This window comes from Staurois parvus, unplaced genomic scaffold (genome assembly GCF_062004578.1).
Source record: "Staurois parvus isolate SC_StPar_1 unplaced genomic scaffold, SC_StPar_1.0 ptg000668l, whole genome shotgun sequence".
NCBI classification, from domain to species: domain Eukaryota; kingdom Metazoa; phylum Chordata; class Amphibia; order Anura; family Ranidae; genus Staurois; species Staurois parvus.
In genome coordinates, this window is record NW_028318464.1 from 5,006,743 (window position 1) to 5,033,473 (window position 26,731).

Consider the following 26,731-nt stretch of genomic DNA (forward strand, 5'->3'; position numbering starts at 1 on the left):
GAGCGCAATTTGCGCATGTACGGGAGGACGCCATATGATCACATTTGCCAGCTGCCATTCGGCCATAGGGCGGGCGGCAAACGGTTAAAGGTAAACACAAAATTATACATGGTTATTAACCGCTTGCCGACCGCCCTTCAGCAGTTTTATTGCGACAGGGCAGCCGCTCTGTGCAAAATCACGTGATTCTGTTTTTCCGGGTAGTGGGCGGGTGCACCTACCTGTGCGATAGGTGGAGCAACTGACAGGATAAAAAACAACACAGATCTCTCTCCTGTCAGAGGGGATGTGCCGGGTTTTTATCTCCCTGTTTTGGCACATTCCTTAGCAAAACTCCACATAGTAGACAATAGCACAAAGTTAACCCTTTGATCACCCCAGATGTTAACCCCTTCCTGATCAGTGTCATTAGAACAGTGACAGTGCTTTTTATTAGCATTGATGACTGTATTAGTCTCACTGGAGATGTAAGTGGCAGTTAGTTAGATCGCACCTAGTGTCAGAATGTCGGCCGTACTTTCAGTCCCGCTATAAGTTGCTGATCGACTCCATTACTAGTATAAAAAAAAAATTCCAGTATCTATACCATAGTTTGTAGACACTATCATTTTCACGCAAACCAATTAATATACACTTATTGGGATTTTTTTTTTAACAAAGTCATGTAGCAGAATACATTTTGTCCTAAATTTATGAAGAATTTTTTTTTTTATTGTATAGATTTTTATAGCAAAAAGTAAAAAATATTGTTTTTTTTAATTTTTGGTCTTTTTTCATTTATAGCGAAAAAAAAAAAAAAAGAAAGAAAAAACCCCCAGTGGTAGCCAAATACCACCAAAAGAAAGCTCTTTCATGTTTGCTCTTTGTTCTAACTTGCTGTCCATGATAAAATAGCTGACATGGTATTGCACGTGGTCAGAATAGCACCAGTTGCACAGCTCCCGATGTACACAGGACGATGTCTTGGGGGGTCCAGCACTGTCCTCACCCGAGCCAATTCTTCAATCGGTTTCAGGTGCTGGCATCTTCAGTAAGGGTAACTAGAGGTGAAGCCTTGCAGCTTCACAACTGGTTTCCTACTACGCATGCGCGAAGCGTGCTGCATTTTTTTGAATGGGCCGCAGTCTTCCCTGGGACGTCCGAGAAGGCTGCGAGACTTAGGATGGTGGGGGGCAACTTACAGTTTAGATCGCTGTGATCTGACCCGGAAGTGGGAACGGATACCTGTCAAAACCAGGTAACTACTCCCCCCTAAAAAGTGCTAAATGTGGCAGTGCAGGGGGGGGGGCGGAGACAAACAAGCAGAATTTCCCCTTTTGGGTGGAGTTCCACTTTAATACACCTTATGCAAAAAAAAAAAACCCACAACTTTAGAGGTAATTGATACAAAAGTACCAGTGCTGCACATGGCTGGTAATAGCCCCAACTCAGTACTGTAAACACATTATTAGGTTACACAGTGCATTAAAATAAAACAAATTTACAAGTGATTGATGCCAAAACACCAGTGCTACAAAATGACCGTTTAAATGTAATTGATGCCAAAACTCATAATGATACAGTTGTCACCTGAACAGGAAGTGAGGGGGAATACATTGATACACCTTACCCAGTCACAACTGAGAGACAATGTCATCTCATCTACCTCCAAGAAGGAGAGTGAACGGCTAGTGTCTTACAGCTCTGAAATGACAAGCAGCACTGCCCAGTGTCAGCAACACTCTGCTAAGATCCGCAAATGTAACTTTGAAGAGGGCGGGGCCTTGCGGTTTCCAAGCCAACACTGCTTCGCCAACCAATCCTTAGTATTTCCTACTAATGCTGGAAAGGAAGCTATGACTGATAGGAGCTGTCACCAATCAGGGAGCGGCAGGGACAAAAAGGCAGGAAGTTGGGTAACATACGTACAGAAAGACCAATAGAAGAGCGGAAACGTTGTAGGTGGCCCAATGGGAATAGAGGGCGGTGTTGTTGGGGGATACCGGCGGTTTAACTGACCGAGGGATAGTTGGTACAGGAAGGGGAAGAGAAGAGGTGAGTAATGGGGGTTTGTCGGTGGTATTGTTCGCACATAACCTGTGTTGTCACTGCTGTATTTGTCTGCTATGTGTCTGTCCTTGTCAGCTTCTTCCTCTCCCTATAGACAGAACTGTGACGGAACAACCTCAGACCTCCCTGAACTACGAGCCCTATACTGACCTATTCATGACAAGAGCAGTGCTGAGGGGAATATGGAGGATACCACTGCAGATCAGTGTTTGGAAAATGTTGGTTGCCTGGCTGTCATTGGGGTGTCATGGCATCAGTACTTCCTGAGACAATGAGAAGAATTTACCAAAACTGGAGCTGCTGTACGCAGCAGCCAATCAGCGACTATCTTTCAGTTTCACAGCTACTCTTTGGTGCCGAGCGCACGCAAATATGCGGTCTCTTGGCGGCTGGGCCTTGGTGCCGCATTTTTGTGTACCCAATGTAAACAAAAGATGTGTCCAGAGCGCGCTCCCAGCACATTTACCGGCACCTCACGGGAAGGTCCCGATCACTACTTGCGGTTGGGAGCTTTCTGATCATGTGACAGTCAATCAAGCAGTTACATGACCCTGAACCCTGCCCTGCCTCCTGGCTTCACAAACCTCCAAAGGGCTGGGAGGTGCCGACACCAAAGGGTTAAACCCTCTAGAAATCTTCCCTTCCTCCCGTCCAGTGATGTGGCCGGTACATCCATCCACAGCCGGCCACTGTCAACTGCTTCCTAGCAACTCCAGGTGCCATGTTTTAAGTTCTTGATTGGCTGGTGAAGGAATGACGTTATACTGTGTATGCGTGCTGGAGTCCGTTATTCTGGCACACCTAGAGTGTGCCGGGAATGTCCAGCTCGGTGTACATTCAGTAGAAGACTGTGAGGAGGCAGGTAAGTGTTTGTTGTTGCAGAAGAGGCATTGCATGTTTCTTAGGTGGTAAAGAGCCGCCTGCTGGCTATACATTGTACAATCTCCTTTAGATCTACTCTCAGCAGTGTAGTGCAAGGGCTGCCTAATTTGATACCAATTGAATGGATTGCTTAGGTGTGTTGTCCTATAGTTTTGGTAAATCTAAAGGAGATTATACAATTAGATTGCATAATGTATGGCCATCCTCATACAAGTATATAGGAGGGAGTGGACAGAGACACTCAACTGTTAGGCCCTGTTCACATTTCCACATAGCAGGAACTCCATAACATCCAAAAAAAAAAAAAAAAAAAGGGAGTGTTTCCACTTCTTGTGAATTCACTTGAGTGGGCTGCCCTATGCGCAGCAATCATCCCAAAGAAGCTCCAGAACTTGTTTTTAGAGTGCAGCGTAGCACTTCTTAACTGCATTTTTTAGTGTGTTTGCCACGTGGCAGACATGCGCCTGCTACCTGTACATGGGGTGCCATTAACATTCAATTACAACCAAAGCACGATGTGTGTTTGCAGCGTGTTTCCAAAGTGCACACCACAGCATGCATTTTCTATGCGGTTTGCCATTTGCAGATGTGAATGGAGCCTCATTGCTCTTGTGTAAACGCAATTTCACTTTCAGGCCCCATTTTCCACAACACGCATAGGGCTGCCCATCTATTTCAATAGGCTGCACTACACATGGCAAAGTAGCTCATGGGATATTTTTGGAGTGTTGTGGTTTGCACATTATTTTTCTGCGTGTTGCTGCATGTGTCAGTTAATTTGCTCATGCAGAAAAATGTGGTTTGCTTCTAGGTTTGAGGTGCCATTAACAGTTAATGGCACCAAAAGCGCGACTAGTTAATTTTAGGTGTATAAAAGTGGCCATACACTATACAATCTGATTTTGCTTTTAAATTTACCCAAACTTTGTAATAGGAGGGCACATCTATCCATCCAATCAGGCAGGCCCTTGCTCTACATAGTTGATGGTAGATTTAAAGGAGATTGTACAATCAGATTGTATATCGTATAGTGAGCGTTACAGATTTCCATGCACACAGTTTTCTTGTTTTCCGTACTACATAGGCTGTTATATGATCGCTCAGCTCCTGCACACTCTGCCAAATGACTGATCTTTGCCAAAAAACAGGAACAATCATTTTAGATCAGTACAAAAAAAAAAAAAAGCTTTACTGAGCTTTTTCAAACTGCAGTGTACAAGAAGCCTAAGTGTTTGTTATTGCCGAAGTGACATAGCATGTTTTTTTTTTTTCCTACAATAAAGACCTGCCTGCTCACAGTTTGTTACTACTTAAAGTAGAACTAAACCCTCCTATCTTTTACAGTAGTGAAAGCTGTCATCTTAGACCTCATGCACATGGGTCGTCTGTTTAGTCCCTCTGAATGCCATTTCTCCTGGCAGAAGAGCTGCTTAAAAAAAAACTGAATATTAATTTAGGCCCCTTTTCAAATGGGTGTAACAATCAAGTCCACCTGCCAGCTTTTCAGAGGGACCCACTGTGATTGGCCCGGGTACCATGTGATCTCTGTAACCAATCGCAACTATCACATATCCAGTAGTAAACGACTGTCATGAATGGAATCAATTCCAATTTTTGATAGCATTGTTTACTATTGTGATCTTTGGCCACAGTGATCACATGATACAGAGGCAATCAGTGTCCCTATACCATGTGATAGCTGTGGCCAGTCACAGTCAATTACAATAGTCAACCATGAATAAAGGCCATTCATGACAAAATTATTGCTTTTACGGAGATCATTAATGTTACACGCTATCACAGTGTAAACAAAATCCTGTTCACTACCCCAGAATAGAACCTTGTTTGCTTTGTCTTTGCCCTGTTTGCTGACCATTACTCTACCTGCGCCCAAACTGACCCACCTGCCTATGTTTCTGTAGGACACCAGTCCCAGCCGTCCCCTGCAGATTGCTGAACTCCGGAAATCACAGGAACTCTTTTGTTCTTCCTTTCTTTAGCCTCCTGTACTGCAGGACAGTGAACATGGCATTCCTGGGGGGCAGCTGCAAATCAATAGGCTAGACTTGCACGGCTTATAGAATCAGGGACTGCTATAGGTGATTCTGCACAAAGCTACAGTATATTCCCTGACCACTTGTATAGAGGCGCCTATTGCAGTGCATTTGTTTTGTATACAATTGGTTGATTTTGTGTGATATACAAGATACAATGTCCTCTAAATAATCAGTCCCAACAGTGACAGTTAGATGTAAATGGACAGGCGGTCAGTTTACATCTGACTGCCCCACAGAAGACAGTGGGCTGTGTCCGTGTCCACTCTGCACAAGCAGAACGGATGTGGACTTGCCATCCACATGCTCAGTGGGGATCAGCGGACAGATTCCCCTGCTGAGCACGCAGATCCGCTTGGCAAAGTCCATCTGTGTGAAAGTAGCCTTACTGTTTTTTTATACTCTCTGTGCTCCTGCTGGGGAGATTTCCCTTCATGTCCTGGGATAGGAAGTGATTTAATCATAACATTTTGAGAGCAGAATGCCAGAGTGGAGGTTGGTATACAACCTGGGTCTAGGACCTAAGGAAACAATATGCATACACAAGGTGGCTGCATTATACCAGTAATATTACTGTAGATGACTTGGGTTCACTGCACCGATCATCGATGATATGCCTAATTGTAAATAAGGCACAGCAAGGTTCCCTTAAAGTGGTTTTAAAGGCTCAACCCTTTTTTCTTTAAAATAACAAACATGTCATCCTTACCAGCTCTGTGCAATGATTTTGCACAGAGCAGTCCCGATCCTCCTCTTCTCGGGTCCCCTGCTGTTGCTTCTGTCCCCTCCCCCTTGCCAAGTGCCTTGCTCGCTCCCGAGCAGCCTCTGGAGTCTGTGGGACACACAGTGTGGCTCAGTCCCACCCCCACTTCCTCCTCACTGGCTGCAGTTGACAGCTGTGAGAGCCAATGGCTCCTGCTGCTGTTTTCTCAGCCAATGAGGTGAGAGAGTCTCAGGAGAGCCACAAGACCAAAGTGCTGTCAATGGATGTCAGGGACAAGATTGTAGACCTGCACAAGGCTGGAATGGGCTACAAGACCATCAGCAAGAAGCTTGGTGAGAAGGAGACAACTGTTGGAGCAATTATTCGCAAATGCAAGAAATACAAAATAACCATCAATCGCCCTCGGTCTGGAGCTCCATCAAAGATTTTGTCTCCTGGGGTAAGGATGATCATGAGAAAAGTGAGGGATCAGCCCAGAACTACACGAGAGGAGATTGTGAATGATCTCAAGGCAGTTGGGACCACAGTCACCAAACAAATCACTGGTAACACAATACGCCGCCATAAATTGAAATCCTGCAGCGCCCACAAGGTCCCCCTCTTCAAGAAGGCCCATGTATAGGCCCATTTGAGGTTTGCCAATGAACATCTAAATGATTCAGAGAAGGACTGGGAGAAAGTGCTGTGATCAGATGAGACCAAAATTGAGGTCTGTGGCATTAACTCGACTCGCTGTGTTTGGAGGTAGAAAAATGCTGACTATGACCCTAAGAACACCATCCCTACAGTCAAGCAAGGAGATGGTAACATTATGCTTTGGGGCTGTTTCTCTGCTAAAGGTACAGGCCGACTTTGCTGCATTGAGGGGCCAGTGGACGGAGCCATGTATTGTAAAATGTTGAATGAGAACCTTCTTCTGTCAGCCAGAACACTGAAGATGGTTCGTGGATGGGTCTTCCAGCATGACCTCCAAGGCAACAAAGGAGTGGCTCAAGGAGAAACACATTAAGGTCATGGAATGGCCTAGCCAGTCTCCAGAGCTTAATCCTATAGAAAAGTTATAGAAGGAGCTGAAACTTTGAGTTTCCAAGTGACAGCCAAGAAACCTTAAAGCGGAGTTCCACTCACTCTGTAAAAAAATAAAAGTCAGCGGCTACAAAAACTGTAGCTGCTGACTTTTAAAAAACAGTCACTCATCTGTCCCTCGTTCCCGCGTTGCCCCCACTGCAGCCCGTTTCACCGGCCGTCCTGTATTCCAGGAGCTGGCATCTTCAGTGTGGGCACCCGACTGTGACGGCTAGTGGCTTAACAGCCGGGTGCCCACTGTGCATGTGCGAGTAACGCTGCGTTACATGAATGGCCCCGTCATTTTCTGGGACCTGTCACGTGATCCACAAGACTTTGGGGTGGGAGGGTAGGAGGACAAATTCTGCTTCCGATCGCCTAGGTGATCGCAGCGTAAGTGGGAGCAGGTACCTGTCAAATTCGGGTTTTGCTTGGGGATCAAATACTTATTTAACTTGCTGAACTGCAACTCAGTTTATACCATTTGTATCGTGTGTTTTTGTTGTGTGTTTTTTTTTTTTGTTTTTGTTTTTGTTTTTTTTCTGGTCGATATTCTGTCTCTATTATTTAAAATACACCCATGATCAAAATTACAGACCCTTCATTTCTTTGTAAGTGGGCAAACTTACAAAATCTGCAGGGGATCAAATAATTGTTTTCCCCACTGTAAAATAACACTTGTACTATATAGTGGTTGCAAATATGCAGATGGGAAAATCAAAAGGAAGTGAAACTCCTGATCTACATACTTGAATGCAATGTATGAAAGCATTAGAATTAGAATCAGTCTGAGGTGAATGGCCTTTTTTGCTGAATTTGTGAGAATTGTATAAATAAATGAAAAAATAATTGCTTCACTCTGTTCATCCCTCTGGGGCTCGAGTGGCAGAGTAATTGGGGAAAGGGATGCACAACCACCAGCCACTGCACTGAAGAAAATTGTAGTCCTGCTAAGAGTGTATGCTGAAAATGCTATGGTTGGATGCTGATTTAGCTCTTTATCCCGAGGAGAAGAATGTGTGGTTATTGGCTGATGAGGAACTGTAAGTATAGGCTCTACTGCTGAAACATTCGAGAGGTTCTACAAAACAACATTTTAGGACTTCTTTGAATGTTGCAGTTTCCACCCCTATAATTCCCTGAAGCTTGACAGTAATTCCAGGGGTTGTTTTAACAGAAGGTAGAATGACTTCATATTTAATACAGAACTTGCTGTCATTAGTAGTATCACAGCTACAGGAAACCCTACATCAGTTGCACTGTAATACACTCCCATGATTCCTGAATCTAACATATTATGCACAGTTTATAAAGCAATTATAAACATTTTACACAGTGCTTTACAAAATAAAGGGAGACAGTGCAGCTACAAAACAGTTCAAGACGAGTGTTATGGGGGCCCTGTTCATGAGAGCATACAATCTTGCTATTATAAGACAGTTGAGTTTTTGTTCCCCATAGATAGATGTGTATATATATATATATACACCCAGTTACTGATCATGCATGTTTTGTTCTGTATGTGTTGGCATTTTTTTTTTTGTTTCAGGTTCTAAAATGGATGAGGGTGAAGTAGCTGAAGCACGATGCGTGTTTAGAGGCATAGAACACATTCTGCGTATCCGAAACACTGATGGTCACCTAGAAGTAGAAGTTGAAGATGCCCTCACAACTGACCAGTGGAGGGGCGAGTTTGATGCAGAGTGTGAGTGTTACTAAATAACAATGAAGCATAGGTTCTTGTGTTTTTGTGTCAACTTCATTTCATTTGATGAGGTGTATGTATAGATTTGTCTGTAGTGCACTTTGTTACCCTCATTCTTTGGTATAAATGAGTATCTCTGATCTGCATTTCATTGCAGTTATTGAAGACCTTACACACAAGACTGGAAACTTCAAGCAGTTTTCAATATTTTGTAACATGCTGCACTCTGCACTTACTCAGGTAACATGCTTATATATAATTTTGTTTTGGAGTTGCATTGTAATTTAACCACTTCACTCCCAATTGCCTGGGAGGGTCTCGCCTCTGCCTAAGGTGAAGCAACAGAACTGGGATTGCAGTTCCCACTCCCAACAGTGGTTTTTTAAAAGACAGCTGGTTTCTGTAGCTGGGGTAGATCCCAGAAGGGTTCATGCTGAAACCATAGCTGTCAATAATACCTTGGCCTAGAGCTGGATTGATGAGCTTCTAGGTTTCTGCTCCAGCAACTGCACAAGCTAGTACGATTTAATCTGTCACTTGCCTGATGATTTGCCACCAGCAAGAATGAAATCCTAAAGCTGGCCATACATTGTACAATTTTCCTTCAGACAATTTTATCAAAATCCATTTACATCTGAGGTCAAGCCTAAACACCACTTGTATCTGTATCCAATGAGGCAGGCCCTTGCACTACATATGTAAAAAACTTTTCGCACTGCTACTAGAAAAGATGGGACTATTGGGACAGCAGCACACACCTGGCTATACCACTAGCAAAAAACAACAAACAGAAAATTGATGTTGCGCTAATCACAATAATGCCACAGACATTCCAAAACAAATAATAAGATGAGAAGACAATAGATAATACACCATAACATAATCAGTAAATGGAAGGAATGTGGGAGTGAAGGGAAAGATGAAATAATAAAGGTCCAAAATGAGGACCAAAAGGTGTAACAGACAATAAACCGTGACCGTGGGCAAAACGCACGGAAATGATTAGGGAAAAATAAAATATTAACTAAATCACAGTAATAGTGGCACATATGATTCCATTATAACATAAATTAAAAAATGTGAATACAACTGTTGAGAAAGTGAAGCAAAATGTGAAATGAAGTGCTTAAATATTAAAAGTGGACAAACCACTTCTCACAGAAGAATGACGATAACAACTCACAGTGAGGCCAAAAAATGTGACCATGCGACTAAAGGATCATAACACAATGTGCATCAAAAGGCCATGTGACATAAAACGACTAATAAGTGACCACATAAATACCATAAATTAATGTGGCAAACATATATAGAATGCAACTAGTATAAAACAGAAAATGGTGATACAAACGCACAGTGAAACCAAATCAATGTATTACTGTGGACCGTAAAATACAGTAACACAGTGAAGAAATAAATAACGTGACTAAAAAAAAAAAATCATAAATGCGACAAAGTCCATGTGCAAAAACGTCCAACAAAAACGCGTCCAAAAAACCCCCCAAAAAAATGTGGATAGGTAAATGATTAGTGAATCCCACACCGGCTAAAATGCCTCCTCACCTCCGTGCCCAGACCCCATTTATGTTATGACGGACTCATATGTCCCACTATATTACTGTGATTTAGTTAAAATATTTTTTTTCCCTGATCTTTTCCGTGCGTTTTGCCCACGGTCACGGTTTATTCTCTGTTACACCTTGTGGTCCTCATTTTGGACCTTTTTATTATTTCATCTTTCCCTTTACTCCCACATTCCTTCCATTTACTGATTGTTATGGTGTATTGTCGATTGTCTTCTCATCTTATTATTTGTTTTGGAATGTCTGTGGCATTATTGTGATTAGCACAACATCAATTTTCTGTTCCTTGCACTACATAGTTGAGAGTAAATCTAAAGGAGATTGTACAGAAATTGCATAATCTATGGCTAGTTTAAGAGTATGTAAACCCAATATTCCTGATATGTGCCTGCTGTACCATGTACATTTATGAAAAGTATCCTGTTCTCTTTGTATTGCTTCCTTTGTGTGAAATCCCTGGTGTTCCTGCCAGTCCTTCTGCTGCCTATAAAAAGCTTACCACATTAGGCATGAGAGCACAGCGTGGTCAGTGTTCTGGCTGTGCTGAGAACTCTGCCTGCTTTCCTTCAATGATCAGACTTGTCCTGAAACAACCCCCCCCCCCTGCACAGTCATTCACTGGGAAGATCAGTGTGCTGCTCCTTCTCTACCCTGAGCTCCTTATGCAGTTGAGAACAGATGGTATGTGATCATCTTTTATAAAGGGGGAAAAATGTATTTATCATGTTTTTTATATGTATACACAAATGTTTTGCCTTTCGGTTGTATTTTTAATGGCATTGGTTGTTATACAAGGTGAGGGTTAGCATATACTTTAAGATATGAAGCTGTACTATTGACATAACTTTAGAGTAAGGGTATTACTGATAAGATCCTTCAGTTGTTGCTTAGCATTCATAAATGAAGTTATGTATTTTAAAACTATGATTTTCCATTTGTTTTTCCTAGACCAGCGAATCAGTAACACTTGACCTCCTGACCTATGCAGACCTGGAATTACTACGCCATAGAAAGGCTGGTGGGGCTCAGCGCCAGCCCCCCCCAGCCAAAAGCTCAACACTCAGTTCCAAGCGATACCTTATTCTTATCTACTCTGTAGAGTTTGACAGGTGAATCTTATTGCCATTTCTGTGTCATTAAGATTTACTAAAAAAAAATTCCTCTTCACTGATTAGTTTATGTTTACAGAATACATTATCCTCTACCTCTGCCCTATGTTGGTAAACCAGACCCTGTCTATTTACGGCAAGTGATTAGAGGGCTCAAGGAGGAGCTTGCTGCTCTTAAGCTAGCACCCAATGAAGAGAACAAAGATTCTGAAATCAGACATCTGCGTGAAGAGTGAGTACTGCAGTAACATGAAGGACCTTAGTAGTCTGTTTTTTACAAGTGTTTCCTGTTCTCTAATTGTTGGCACTGCGTTTGATATGCAGGCTGCACAGGGTAACTGAGGAGAAACGAGAGGCTGAGCTTACTTTACAGAGGCTACAGGACATTGAAATCCCCAATGGAAAGGAAGCCAGCCACGCTAGAATCCTAAAGAGGGCAGTACAGACCTTGGAGTCAGAGCTACAAAAAGAGCGAAGCCGGAATCAGCGACTCGCCAGTAAGAGGAGGGAGGAATGCCGTCAGCTAACAGAGCAGGTAAAGATCAGTTTTGCAATAATATTTTCCTTCCGTTCTGAAATAATTACATTTTTATTATGAAAATTGTATAAAGATCATTTTTCTTCTACAAGCCACTAATAGTGTTTTTTTTGTATAGTAGCTATAAAACTGTAGGGGTGCATTCCTTACAGCCTGCAGATTTTCAGGGTCGTTTCTAAATCCTGACGTGAAGCAAGTCCACAATCCCTTATTAGGACATTTATATTACAACACTTGTAAGCTCTCAACATAACTGCTAGGTTACCTGTTCCTAGCTTTAGCTCTCATTGGCAGCCAGGGGAACCCTTTCCAGGTACAGTAGCTCAGGTGAGCATGAATAATTAGGTAAAGCACTGTCTGCAGAGACGACCCATGCTTTGTATATGTTTTAAATCCCCATACAATCTAATCAGATAGCAATAAAATCCATTTTCTGGTAGTTAGGACTGGTCAGCATAGACATCATTTAAAAAATGGTTGGAGTGGGCTTCAATATGCTTCATTATGCACAATATGCCAAACCAGGCAGAGTGGATCAGGTAGGTGTTTATTATGAGCTCTGTGGATTAGATTTTTTTTTTAGTAGCATCAGCCACAGAAAACGCTTACCATTGACAACTGTTGTATGCAATGTGCAGCTGATAGAGGCATTATTGGAGCTCGTATGAGTTTCTGGTTTCTACACCTACTGACTGTCTGCTTTTGTCCCTGATTTAGCTGGAAGAAGCACGAGCATTGGAAAGGACCCTTCGTTTGAAGGTGAAGAGTCTGACCACGGAGCTAGCTATGTACAAAAGAGGGTGAGGAAACCTATTTGAAAACATTTTTTTTTTCCCCCTCAATCTTCTTCCTGTACAGAGCATGTGAGAGGCTCCACCTAAATAGGAAATATCCTTCTAAAAAAAAATAGTATTGTCACCCCAGTTATTTCTGTTTCCTCCACTCTAACAGGAACACCAAAACCATTTGTAATTTTCTCTCAGTCCTTGATTCTAGTTGCAGGGGTCTTTTATTATGTGCTACCCCATGGTTTTTAGAACAGTGGACCTGTAGAGGTTGCATCTGCTCTTTTCCTGGCTAGGATTAACGTCTTTTCTCTTTTTAATTTTTTTTGTTAATATCTTTGTTGGGGACCTTCCGTCCCCATCACCTTCTCTGTTTTCCCCAAGGTCTCTTCTCTGCCTGAGTTGAATCGCCTATCCTCATGGGTACAGAGGCTGTAGTGGTGCCCTCCCTTATTTTGCTCAGGCTCAGAGTCCTCCCCTGTGTTTCCTCAGGAGATGTGGCTTAGTGGAAGAGCCCTCGATGTATGCTGACAATACTGTAGCCACTGGTGTCCCCTGGGTCCTTTGAGAGGAACAGAGCACAGTTGAAGCAGATCCCTGGGTGTCAGCAAGGTTGAGTCTGGTGTGCCAGACTACTTCCAATCATTTGATTCAATAGCACAACGAGCCAGGTGATGCACTTCAGCGTGCAGGACAGAATGTGGTCTAATTTTGCCTATGTATAAATGTACAACAGGGGAGTAGACAGTTTTGAAATAAGACCTTTAGCTTTTGAGGCCTGACTGGGGTTATCTTTTGTTTTTTTGTTTTGTTTTTTGTTTTTTTGCACTGAAGAAGGCTATGAGAGCTTCATATTTACTTTCATTCCTTATGCTATTTTATAGACGTGTCACACCAACTGGCCCATCATCACAGAGCCGTTCCAGTTCTGCTGGCCGGGGGCCTATTCAACGCAGTAACTCTCGTGGAGAGGTTGGTGTTCGAAGAGAGAGGTCAACATCCCGGGAACGAAGTGGACTGAGCTCTGGAGAAGGAAGGACTAGGCAGCCAAGGTTATCGCCTTCTCCAATGGGTAAGCACTGCCTTCTTTTGATAGTCAAAAAACTATATGCCTCTGCCAGAGGTGCAATCAAACCCAACATACTCTGAACTAGGATTTTAGAGGACGTCCAACGTCAACATTTCCTGCATTCTTTCCCTCCACTTGAGCGCTACATGCGACCTTTGAATCTATGTGTGAGGAACAGGGTCCAGTTAGACATACCCTCTGTGCATTATACACAACCAGTTATGAGACACAACTCTTGCTATTTCTACAGAAATGGGAAAGGGAATAACAACTATCCTTCACACAAGAGCATGAGGAGTGGATATTATACTTTTGCATATAAATCATAAATTAATATTAACATTCAGGAAACTGGTTAAAAGCTCCTAAGGAGGTGGTATAGGGTCCATAACATTTTTCATTTCCTTCTCTCTGTCTATACCCTGGACATGTTGGTATTGTGGGTCTATGTCCCAGGCTTTCTGAGCATCTGGAATGATGTAAAAATCATTCACAAAAGTTTACGAACGTTCATGTCCCTGATGAACCTGCCTCCTTCCTGCTCCACCACAACAGAAAACATATAAGAACTATATAAGCACCCTGGTGAATACTGCCAGAGCATGTATCTCAGCATAAGCAAAAACCCCCCTAGGCCAGGGGTAGGCAACTTTTTGAGAGGTGGAGATCCATGTGAACAACATGAAATAGATCCAAGATCACTAGGGTGCATCATCCTTTAAAAAAAAAAACAAAACTAGCATGCATACATACTCACTCTATCTTTTATATTTTTTATATTTATTTATTTTTTTTTTAATTTGTGGTCTTTTTTTAAGTTTGTTTAGCAAAAAAATAAAAACCCCAGTGGTGATCAAATACCACCAAAAGAAAACTCTATTTGTCTTAAAAAAATGATAAAAATGTAGTTTTGGTACAGTGTTGTATGACCGCATAATTGTCATTCAAAGTATGAGAGCGCTGAAAGCTGAAAATTTGGTCTGGGCAGGAAGGGGGTAAAATGCCTGATGGGCAAGTGGTTACCTGGGTTAATCTCTAATAAACCTCTCTAAGCAATTCTTCCACATCCCCTCATACATATTATGACATGCAATACACATATCGATCATGATGTCATACCATAGACCATGTTATACATATCAATAATTTCTGATAAAACAATTAATATCTATATTCAATTCCACTGGTGTTAAAGTGTATAATAAATGAATTCATTTTGCGATAACTGTTTCTTCTTATCTTGCCCTCTCCAGTTTTCTTGGACCTTATCAATACCATAAAATACCAATTGACTGGCATCTTTATTATATTTTTCTAAATGTTTTGACACACTGTTTTTCATATCCCTTTTTTTTATGCTGTTCATGTGTTCCCTTATTCTGATCCCTAATTGTCTGGTTGTACGCCCTACGTACTGCAGTTCACAACTGCACTCCAGTACATAGGTGACAAGCGTACTTTTGCATGTAATCCAATGTTTAATTCCATATACCTTCCCAGTTCTATTTGACTTGAAATGTTTTCTTTTCCTCTCCTGTATGATCACTTGTCCTACAAGAAACGCATGTTTTACACCTATGATACCCTTTTAAATCTAGGAAGGTAACTTTTTCACTCTGTGGGGGGGGGGGTGTTGGGGGTCTAGTACACTTCTCATCTTGCTTCTTAAACATTTGGCCCTCCTATAAATTAAATTTAGGTTTTTTGGGGTAGTTTTTTTTCCCAATATCTTATCCTTCTTATCCTTCAAAAGGATTGGCCAATAGTTATTGTCTTCTCCAATTTTCTACAGCCTCTATTAAAATCTGTTACACATGCAAATTCCATGTTCGTTTTCATGTTATTTTTTTCATGTCCTCTGGTGTGTTTTTTTTTTTTTTTGTAGTTCCTCTCTATTCATCTCTGCTACTTCTCTTTTGAATAAATTTTTGCTCCTTGTTTCCTTTTTTATTAAACCAATCCATTAAAATGTTCCTCTGGGTAAAGTAGTCCTCATCCAGATCGCAGATCCGTCACATTCTAATCATTTGTCCCTTAGGGACGTTACTAACCCATTTTGGGTGGTGACAACTATGGGTAGCTAGGAAACTGTTCTGATATGTCTCTTTAAAAAAATGTTTTTGTATATCTGTTATTAGATGCATATATAGTCAGGTCTAGAAAGTGTTTCATTTTGACTCCAAACTCCCGAAAATGTGATACCATATGCATTACTATTCCTCCATGAATTGCCTTAATGTATTTTCACTCCCTTTCCAGATTACAATAATATCATCTATAAAGCGCCTGTAAAAGACTTGTTCTTCCCATATATTTCTTCTGCTTCCCATTTTGCCATTAACAGGTTTGCAACAATGGGGGCACAGAGAGACTTTATTGAAGCACAAAGGACACTATTGAATCAGTGAAAAACTTGCCATTCACTTTCATTCACAATTTGCTTGTCTGGAAAGTGATTGGTCATCATGAGAGTCCATCATGAAAGCAAAACTGGTACTGCAGGCTCAACTATTTTCAGGCCTGGCCCTCTCCTCCGAGTTCCAGCCTGACTGGCTGGGTTGAGACCTGGCCAGTGTAAGTAATATGTAGGGCAGTGTCCAGGGTTTAAAAGTATGTAGGGCAGAGTGCAGAGGTCAAACTGACAACAAAGTTGCAGCGCTGTACTAATGATAATCAGATATGAAATGCAAATGCTGATATAACAAAAAAAAAAAAAAAAAGATTATTAATAGTGTAATCACAATAGCACAGTCTTTATACGCATGTAATCCCAATGTAATGTAATGTAAAGTGTCAATCTATTTAAATAAATGACCTATGTGATCCACTGTGCGTCTTCTGGTGATCAGATATTTGAATTATACACTCACCAGATGCATAATTCCAATATGCATATAGAAACATGTATCATATCCATGGTTCAGTGGAATCATCTTATGGGTACGTCTACCATCTCTGGGCTTCCCTCTGGGTACTTCTATCCTTTATGGGGTTCCCTCTGGATCATCCGGTACCGATACTGCACCTCTGGACTCCCTTCCCTGAGAACTCTGTGGGTGGTGGGCTCAGCAAGAGTCCCAAGAAAGGATGCCAGAATGGTGTGATATCGTTTTAAAATGAAATGTATTGATCCGTAGTAGACATAGGTAAAGAAAGCACTGACCATGAAAGGATTCAAGATAGCCACCGGCCCATGTAGGGACACGGCGACGTGACGTCTGGACTCCTCAGCTCTTTCCCTTACACGTTTCGTGCTATATGCGCGTATTCATAGGGGGTGTGCTAGCAAGGAGTCAGACGTCTAGTATCTCCAATTTGTAGCCTGTGAATGGCCTGTGAAATAAAGAGTGCAGAGGTCAGTAGAATGTAGGGCAGAGGTCAGTAGAATGTAGGGCAGTGTACAGAGGTCTTTTAGTACCTAGGGCAGTGTACATGGCTCAGTAGTTTCTAGGGCCAAGTAAAGGGGTCAGCAGGGTGGAGGACAGTAATGCAGTGTACAGAGCTCAACAGAGAAACTCTTTCACTGCCTGTGATTGGCTGTCAGCTGTGATAGCTTCCCACCTGAGGTCAACCCTGCGATCTGCCTGTCACTTACACATGGTCAAGAAGTTGCTTACCCCCGCTCTCTGCAGTCATAGTAGTTCACACATGTAGTGAAATTAAACGTATGGCTAGAGCATGGAAGACGTTTTTGTCAGAAGTGGTTCTACTGGTACATCTACAGTACAGCGAGGCTGCCCCCCCCCGCAATCTCTCATTTCCTTTGTGACTTGCCTGTTACCTACCTCCCTCACCAATATCCCCACATCTTTTCTTGAATGACACCATGTATGACTTCTCTTCCCCTTTATCCTTACATATTTCTACTTCATATCCATGTTTATAACCAGCTTTTCTTCCAGCCAGGAAGACCTTGTCAAGAAGCCTGCTTGATATTGTACTGAGACTGTACCACTATAATGTGACTAGAGCATTAGTCTGAAGGAACAGTTTGCATACTTTTTTGCTGTCTACTTTTATATAAAGCATATATAAAAACTATATAGACTCTTTTTCAAGCATTTAATGTACCTCTTTTAATTTGTGCTACCTTTTAGCTATCCGCCCTCCACGGTTTGATCCTACAGCCTACATCCGAGACAGAGAACGTAAACAGAAGGAGGCTGACTTAAAGAAGTGAGTAACTACACCTTTTTTCAATTGCTCCTCTACCTTTGGGCCTTTTTCACACAGGTGATGTCTGTGCTTGTGCCTGTCTGAATTTAGAGGGCTCTTTATAGAGCTATTTAACTCTGCACATACCTGTGCGCATATGCAGTGTATATTTACCTATTGAATTTAATTTATTGAAGCCCACATGGAAAGCACTTGAAAGTAGTGTGCAACTTTGCTCAGTCACACGAGTGTTTGCTTCACTTCTGCATCTAAGTGCTACTAAAATCAATCAGCCGGCTTTACCCCTACTTCCCTTGTAGTTGTCTATTCAAAACTTTTCTGTTTAGCTTTTTTATAGTTTTTATTGTAATTTTCAGTAGGTACAAGTACATAACAAAATATATGTGTATTACAAATATTTGTGAAGGGTTCATTATGCTTCTATTAGCCTTCTAAACCGTTTAACCACTTATTGCAGAGGCCGACAAGCATTGGCATCCCCATCTAATATAAGAGGACAGAGACGCAGTTCATCAGGTGGGTCACCTTTGCATCATAATACTTTTTTGTATGCCTTCTCTACTTAGAGGATCATTCTACAACGCTTCTAGACAAGTAGCACCTGAACTTATAATAGGAGTTTACATGAGCATGACTTAGCTGCCTATCTATGTTTCTTTTTGTAATAGTTGAGAGTCTTCGAAGTCATCGATCCTATCAAAGTTCTGGAGATGAAATGGAGTATGTTGATCCATTACCCAGCAGGTAATGTTACATACTGTCTATACTGGGTCTATAGTTCAGCAAGCAGTTACAGGGTGTCTAATGAAGTGGCACTATAGTGCAGTACTAAAATATTGTGAAATAAAAACAAAAGCTCTTATATACTGAGAATGCAACTCTACTTCTGCCTGAGGCAAGTATGAAGTTGTTTTGTTAAAGCGACTCTGATAAGAAGCTAAAGTGGAACTTCATTCTCTCAATCAACATTGACTATTTTCAATCCTTATGCTGCTAGCATTACTAAATCAATAGGAAGGTATATCATATTTGCTTGTTTTGAACTTTCTCTATTGCTTCAGTTACTTCCTGGTTTCTGTGCCTATGCAAATTATGTAATACATCCCAGGAGTATTCAGGAGGGAAGGAGGGATTTTCTCAGCTAAGGACACCCTCCTGCCTGCATGCCTGAGCTGAGGTTAGATGGATTCCAGGAAGTAAATGTTGCATGAATCATCTGCCCTTACTCAAGATGGCCATGGCCAAAAAGGCTAGGGAGTGTTTTTCAAAGTAACTTCTTAGCAAAATAAAGCTTGGAGACATTGATGGATGGGGGGAGTTATTTACTTTGAATACTAAAAAATTAATTAGTGTTTTTTTTCTTTTTGTTTTGTAGTGTCCAGATGTGTAGATCTGCATTTAATGAAGGCTTTGATGTAGGAAGGCCATATAACCCTAAGAATTAATGATGCAATATATATGCAAACATTTTTTTTTCTTTTGATATTTTAGACCATCTGTCCTGGCAAGCCAAACAAATAATGTTTTGGTCTGTTTGAAAATCTGGCAGGGCTGATAATTTGCAAATTAGTTTGTAGAAGACCAGACATCTATGACGGGGAAAAGCAATAGCTTTGCATTAATCCCCCCCCCCCCCCAAATAACCTATGCTTACCTATGATGTAGCATGTGATTTATTCTGTGACCGCACTGGTTTTTTAGTCACCAAGCACCACTACTGTCAGATGGCAGAGTCCATACCCTATAGCCCACATCTTGTAGCTTACACATGGTTTTTTAGCTTTCTCTCAGCAGAGTGTTAGGGGATTGAAGGCAAGGCAAAGTGGTGCCGGAGAGGGGAAGATTTACAGTAAACTTTTTTGCTTTGCTCCGCATTTGCAAAGCACAAGTTCACATCTAAGCAAAGCAGAACTCTGGCTTTCCTGTCATTTTTAAATAGATTGTCTGGGCCAGCTTGGTTAAAAATAATACTTACCATTGTAAAATAAATAATATGGCCGCTGGGATGCTGTAATACACTGCAGTAGCTTTTGCTACATACAACAAGCAGAGACAGTCAGTTATGCAGCACCTCAGACAGGCAGGAACAACCTTGTATTATTATCTGAATACAAGGGATTCTTGACTTCGCTTAGGACACTATCTCCACCTCAGCCAGAGAACACCTTGTTTTTTATTGATGATAATACAAGGTTGTCCCTCAGTGGCAAAAGTCCCCATCTAACAATGGGCAGCAGAGAAGTAGTGGTACCTTTGCAGGAAGTTTGCACTGCTTACTGTATGTAGCACAAGCTACTACAGTGTATTGCAGCCAGACCGTTCCTTACATTTGCATTTGTATTCAGCCCCCCTGAGTCAATACTTTGTAGAACTATCTTTCGCTGCAATTATAGCTGCTAGTCTTTTGGGGATGTCTCTACCAGCTCTGCACATCTACAGAGTGATATTTTTGCCCATTCTTTTTTGCAAAATAGCTCAAGCTCTGTCAGATTGGATGCATAGCATCTGTGAACAGCAGTTTTCAAGTCTTGCCACAGATTCTCAATTGGATTTAAATCTGGACTTTGACTGGGCCATTCTGACACATGAACATGCTTTGCTCTAAACCATTCCATTGTAGCTCTGGCTGTATGTTTAGGGTCGATGTCCTGCTGGAAGATAAACCTCCGCCCCAGTCTCAAATCTTTTGCAGACTCTAAGAGGTTTTCTTGTAAGATTGCTCTGTATTTGGCTTCATCCATCTTCCCATCAACTCTGACCAGCTTCCCTGTCCCTGCTGAAGAAAAGCATCCCCACAACATGATGGTGCCACCACCATGTTTCATGGTGGGGATGGTGTGTTCAGGATGATGTGAAGTGTTCGTTTTCTGCCACACCTAGCGTTTTGCTTTTAGGCCAAAAAGTTCAATTTCGGTCTCATCTGACCAGAGCACCTTCTTCCACATGTTTGCTGTGTCCCTGACATGGCTTCTCGCAAACTGCAAATGGGACTTCTTATGGCTTTCTTTCAACAATGGCTTTCTCCTTGCCACTCTTCCATAAAGGCCAGATTTGTGGAGTGCACAACTAATAGTTGTCCTGTGGACAGATCCTCCTACCTGAACTGTGGATCTCTGCAGTTCCTTCAGAGTCACCATGGGCCTTTTGGCTGCTTCTCTGATTAATGCTCTCCTTGTCCGGCCTGTCAGTTTAGGTGGATGGCCATGTCTTGATAGGTTTGCAGTTGTGCCATACTCTTTCCATTTTTGGATGATGGATTGAACAGTGCTCCATGAGATGTTCAGGGTTAGGTTATAAAATAATATCCCAAGCTTTGCTTTAACCTTCTCCACAACATTATCCCTTAGCTGTCTGGTGTGTTCCTCGACCTTCATGATGCTGTTTGTTCACTAATGTTCTAACAAACCTTTTGAGGGCTTCACGGAACAGCTGTATTTATATTGATATTAATTTACACACAGGTGGACTCTATTTACTAATTAGGTGACTTTTGAAGGTAGTTGGTTCCACTAGTTTTAGTTAGGGGCATCAGAGTAAAGGGGGCTGAATACAAATGTGCCACTTTGTGTTGGTTTATTACATAAAATCCAAATAAAATACTATTATGTTTTTTGGTTGTACCATGACAAAATTTGTAAAATTTCAAGGGGTCTGAATACTTTTAAGGCACTGTATTGGTTCCATAATGTTCCAAGGAGTTTGATTTGAAGATAGTAGCATTTGGTGCCTGCACTCCAGCGCGACTTATCTTTTTAGGTATTTTTTAGGCCAGGCAAGTTAATGTGTAATATATCATTGTTTTATCATACAACAAATTTTATATGTAAATAGCTTGGTATAATTTTCTTGTGCCATCTGTAGTTTTCTGTATGTCAGCTTTGTACACAGTACTCACAATGTGTTCTAACCGTATTATAGTGGTGACAGAAAACAGGCAACACGTGGCAGGAAACCTTTTGCTCCTTCATCATGGAATAGTCGGAATAGTGTAAGTTGGCTATTAAATTTGATATGCTTTTTTTTTGCTGTTGCCCTGTTTATCAGCATGGAATATGATTTTGTACATATGTTGCTACTTGGTTTGTGTCGGTAGGAAAATGTTTACTTTTTTTTTTTTCTTTTTTCTCTTTGGATCTGCAGAGAAAGAAAGACCGATCAGCCAGCAAAAAGAGGCTTTCCAGCACACCAAACTATGACAGGAAAATTGAGAAAGGTAGCTTTGTTTCTCATTTCAAATTTTTTTTATATGTGGACTAGCCATTGCTCATAGCCATCTGTCAGGTTTCATTTTTCAGTGGTAAGAAGGCATCTGTTTATGTGCTGCATTCATGTATTTGCACCCCAGAATCTAAAATGTAGTTTTCTTTTAAACAAGTTGGGGTATATATTTCTGTATATATCAAATCTAATAAAATTTTTCTTGAACCCAATGCAGAAAACCGCTTTGACGCAGTCTCTGACTTATCAGACATTGATTCCCGACTTCAGGCCTTGCAGGATTATATGAGGAGCTTGGATACACGCACCTAAACTGGACTCTAAAAGACCTTTATCTTGTATGGTGGTGTTTTAGTCTAGGACTGTGCTGATTATACATGGACAATCCGAAATTTTTTATTCTAGACCAAATCGTTCCAAATTGAAAATGGAGAAAATTATCCCTCTGGAGATCATACACTAATAGCCTTGCATATTCCATACTGTTTTTGGTTAAGTGATGCTACGTAATCTGCAACAAACATCAGAGATTCCAAAGAAATCACCAATACTGAATCACGCAGACTGCAGAAGTGTGGAAAGAACCTTAAATATCTTATTGAACACTTACCTGTTCGAGACTTGAAATAATTTACAAGAGGGTTTTACTCAGAATGCACTAAGTCAGTGGACCAAAAATTCAAGATGGGTCATTTTCCATTTCTCAGAATTGGATCTAATTTGGCTTACTTGAACCAGAAAGCATAACAACATGTTTTTCTCAATGCAAATGAGATGTCAGTTTCATAGCTACTTACATGATGGTTTGTATGTCATGTTGAGACTGTGAATGATTTCTCTGTAAATGTATTCCATTAATTATTTGGACTTTTATGGGTGGGTTGAGAGCTTTTTTTTTTTTATGTGAGAAATGTTATTTATTTAGATTGTATTTTATTATCACGTTTTTAAGGCTAACTCCAGCCAGAACTTTATATTTCGTTTTCTACAGAGGGAGGAAGGGTTAGAACCTCTGGCACCTCTAGGAGATTTGACCTCAAATCATGTCCAGATGACAGAATGCCACAGAGACAGGAAGTGATGGAATGGGTATAATAGCAAATTTTATTTAGAAAGGGATTGTTTTTAGAACATCTGTATGGTTTTCGTTGCTCTTTTTCTGTCCTGCTGTCACCTGTGTTCATTCATATTTCTTGTCCTTGTGTCTCTGTAGAAGGGAGAGGAAAATCTCCCCAGTGCAGACACAAGCAGCAACAGAGGTTCTGACTATTACTTGCTCTATTAACAAATAAAATTTAAACCTTTGGCTGGAGTTGTGCTTTGTCTTTAAACTTTTTTTGTTTTTAAATATATTTTTATTTAAGGTAAAATATTGTGTGATCAGTTTAATGAGTTTTAACACTTGAATCAGTGGTATAATTATGGCATACGAGGGGTAAAATATTTTGGGGTCTGTTATGTTTAAAACAAGACCATTAGGGTAGAAACATGGGAGCCGGAAATGCTGATTCTTCATTTTGAAGACCCAGTGACTGTTATCTAACTAGTGAGCTGGCCACTTACTAGTTAGATTTTCCTTAGATTTAATTAGGAAACTTTTGCCACTAACTAGTATGATGGCCTACTTGTTTAGATACAAATTGAAGGTTTGTTTTTAACCCTTTCCCACCGCCGCCTCTTGGCCCTTTGACTGACAGGTTCGAAATTCAGGTGAAATCCAGTCGGTGTCCTTGAAGACAGCGGACAGACTATGCTGTAAATGTTCATAAAAACTGCAAGACATTACTTGCTGAATGTACCAGTAGCAATTCAAAGAGGGATAGTTTTTACAAGCCCGCATGGTCTTCCCACATATCTTCATTTTATCAGCAAGCCTCATTGAAGGATCCTCATCGTATTGCTATTGTAGGACTGGATGGGGCTCATGCGCAGGGATGAGGGCTTGGAATGACTGTCACCAGTAGAGGAAGTTCAAGAGTGGAAATGCAAGCAATGGCAGGTAGCAGAACCAGGATATCAAGTGCAGAGGTATCTGGGGAGGACATGCCCAGTCTATAAAGCTTGCTTGACTCTTTAGCCATACCAGCAAAGAGTCCATTCCATCTGGTGAGTGGGGATTGGAGCAGTAATTATGGATGGTGTGAGCACATTTTGGTTGAAGATTCTTTTTTTTGAGCACTATTTTTGGACTGAGCACAAATTATATATGTTTTTTTATATATCTTTGGGACTTTATTTGGGCTTTTTTTTACACATTAATAATTTTTTTTGCGCTGTGGAGTGTTTATATATAATTGTTTGTTTTTTTTCCTTTTCATGAACAGCAGCATTTAGATTTTGGTTGTAGTATACACATAATTTTTCGTTTGTTTGTTTTTTTTTTTTTTGTTTTTTTACGTTTTTATTCATAGGTTATAAATTCCGCAAGGCAAAGGAGGGCATTCCAATCTGTGATTAGCAGTCACATGGTCCGAAAGCTTCTAATCGCAAGTATGCATCAGGAGCTTGCCGGTACCCGTCGGTTACTGTGCTGGGAAGTGCGCAGGGAGCGCACAATCAACAAAGTAAAATGTTTACATGGGGACACACACATATGCAGCTGCTCCGCTTTAAAGCCCACCCGTCGAAATGGCTGCATATATGCACACAGCCAGTGGGAAGTGGTTAAAGTAGGCCGCTGACACTACAGTTATTGCTAACTTGCTAATCTAACTAGCCAAATCTATCAGAAATATGTTGTGTAGGATAACCTTAGCAACTTTCCAGCAGAAAATAAGTAATTAGGTCAGAGGTCCACTGACCTCACATGTCTATCTTCTTCTAGATCAGTAAATTACTCTTCCATGACATCAGGATAACTGCTTTAAGGGTGTACCTTTTTAAAAACTAGTCAGCCTTTTAGATTTGGTTCACACAGGGTTCAGTTTGTACATGCTGTTCTGTTGAGCAGTGTGTATAGCAAGCTCATACAAAGAATTCCACCATCTTCAAGTAGCTTTTTAATGCCTTTAAACATATATTTATTTTATTTTTTGCTCCAGTTTTTGTAAACTTTTTGATAATTTGGGAGCACTGTATTTTTATATTACACTTGTTAATATGATATATGCCACACTATTTTTGGTTTTTGCTTGAGATGCTGTGAGTACCATAAGAACATCTACCCCTAACAGGCAGGGGAGGGTGAGGGTAGTGTAGGTAGGCCGAGACAGTTGGTGGTGGTAGTAGTATAGGATTCTATAATCCAATGGACTGATAGAATAATTTGTTGCCAGGATCACCTCAACCAAATGATTTGCGGTCTCCCTGGTGCCAGGGTTTGCATGTGGTGGGCCGCATTGATAAAGTACTGGGAGGGGCAGACATGACATAACCCAGCTGTCTTGGTCTATGGTGGAACCAGTATCCAAATACATGAAAGGTGGAGGATCCTTAAGAATCAATTTATAGAACTAGGCTGCAAGTTGAAGGGAAGGATGTCCAAGGTTTTATTCTCTGGAATATTGCCTGCGCCATGTGCAACACAGGAAAGGCAGGGGGAAGCCTAACTGAACGCATGGCTAAAGACCTGTTGTAAGAGATTTGGGTTTCTAGAGCACTGGGCTGACTTCATTGGGGTGCAACCTATATGCCAAAGATGGTTTGTACTTAAATAGAAGGGGGACTACTGTGTTTGGGGAGAGGTTTATGGGAAAGGTAGAGGAGTATTTAAACTATGATTGGGGGGGGGGGGGGGGTGAACTAGAATTCAGTGGGGTAGACTGGTCAGTCAAGGGTCAGACATTAATGGAGGGGTGGAATGGGGAAAGATGAGAGTAGGGTTATGGCAGGCGATAAGAAGGTTACCATGTTACAAACAACCATTGGAAATTATAGTACTGCTTGTGTTACTAAAAAAGATATGCAAAACACAGGAGCAAAATGTGATAATGATTTTGTTCACCAATGCCAGAAGTCTGTAAAGCAAAACAGGATCGTTGGAAGCTTTGGTGCATGGAGAGAACTATGATTGGTATTGCTGAATATTGGCTTCAGTCTTCACATGTTTGGACTATTCATATTCCTGTCTATGCTTTATCCAGGAGAGACATGGTAAAACAAAAAGGTTGCAGTGTATGTCTCTATGTGAAAAGTCATCTCGAATCAAGTGTGAAAGAGGACCTTGTTGATGGAGAGTGTGCTGATGCTTCTATCATATGGGTGTGCATAATCCAAAGTTGATTATTGGAGCTTGTTATAGGTCACCCAGTGTTAATAAGGAAGTGAAGACTAAGCTCCTTCCACAGATAGAAAGGGCTGGGACAAAGATAATGGGGGATTTTAACTACAGTTGCAGGAAAAAGTATGTGAACCCCTTGGGATTATGTGGAGTTTTGCATGAATTGGGCATAAAATGTGCTCTGAACGTCATCTAAGTCACAACAATAGAAGAACACAGTCTGCTGAACATAATACTACACAAACATTAGATGTTGCCATGGTTTAATTGCACATAACATGTAAACATTCACAGTGCAGGGAGGAAAAAGTATGCGAACCTTTGGACTTAATAACTGGTTGACCCTCCTTTGGCAGCAATAACCTCAACTAAACGTTTCCTGTAGTTGCAGATCAGACCTGCACAACGATCTGGAGTAATTTTGGACCACTCCTCTTCACAAAACTGTTTCAGTGTAGCAATATTCTTGGGATGTCTGGTGTGAATCGTTCTCTTAAGGTCATGCCACAGCATTTCAATCGGGTTGAGGTCAGGACTCTGACTGGGCCACTCCAG

The 26,731-nt window shown here is 41.2% G+C and overlaps 1 protein-coding gene across 2 annotated transcripts; it reads left to right on the forward strand.

Annotated features, from left to right (window-relative positions):
- Positions 1–1,923: 1,923 nt before the first annotated feature.
- CCDC61 (coiled-coil domain containing 61) lies at positions 1,924–23,327 on the forward strand. Of its 2 annotated transcripts, none has more exons than XM_089651992.1 (14): positions 1,924–2,034; positions 8,324–8,479; positions 8,637–8,719; positions 11,011–11,171; positions 11,251–11,403; positions 11,496–11,706; positions 12,427–12,509; positions 13,379–13,566; positions 17,661–17,739; positions 18,197–18,255; positions 18,408–18,483; positions 21,658–21,727; positions 21,880–21,952; positions 22,175–23,327. In XM_089651992.1, the coding sequence occupies exons 2-14, from the start codon at positions 8,332–8,334 to the stop codon at positions 22,267–22,269; spliced, it is 1,479 nt and encodes a 492-aa protein (XP_089508118.1). In that variant the 5' UTR covers positions 1,924–2,034; positions 8,324–8,331; the 3' UTR covers positions 22,270–23,327. The 2 variants fall into 2 exon arrangements, with proteins under 2 accessions (XP_089508118.1, XP_089508119.1); XM_089651993.1 differs by having other exon boundaries at positions 21,658–21,718.
- The last annotated feature ends 3,404 nt before the right edge of the window (positions 23,328–26,731 follow it).

Bases quoted from the DNA above. Each gene is read 5' to 3' on its own strand.
- CCDC61 (XM_089651992.1), top strand. From the start codon at position 8,332: ATGGATGAGGGTGAAGTAGCTGAAGCACGATGCGTGTTTAGAGGCATA. The intron at 11,172-11,250 runs GTGAATCTTATT...TTATGTTTACAG, and splicing joins TACTCTGTAGAGTTTGACAG to AATACATTATCCTCTACCTC. The intron at 18,484-21,657 runs GTAATGTTACAT...ACCGTATTATAG, and splicing joins GTTGATCCATTACCCAGCAG to TGGTGACAGAAAACAGGCAA.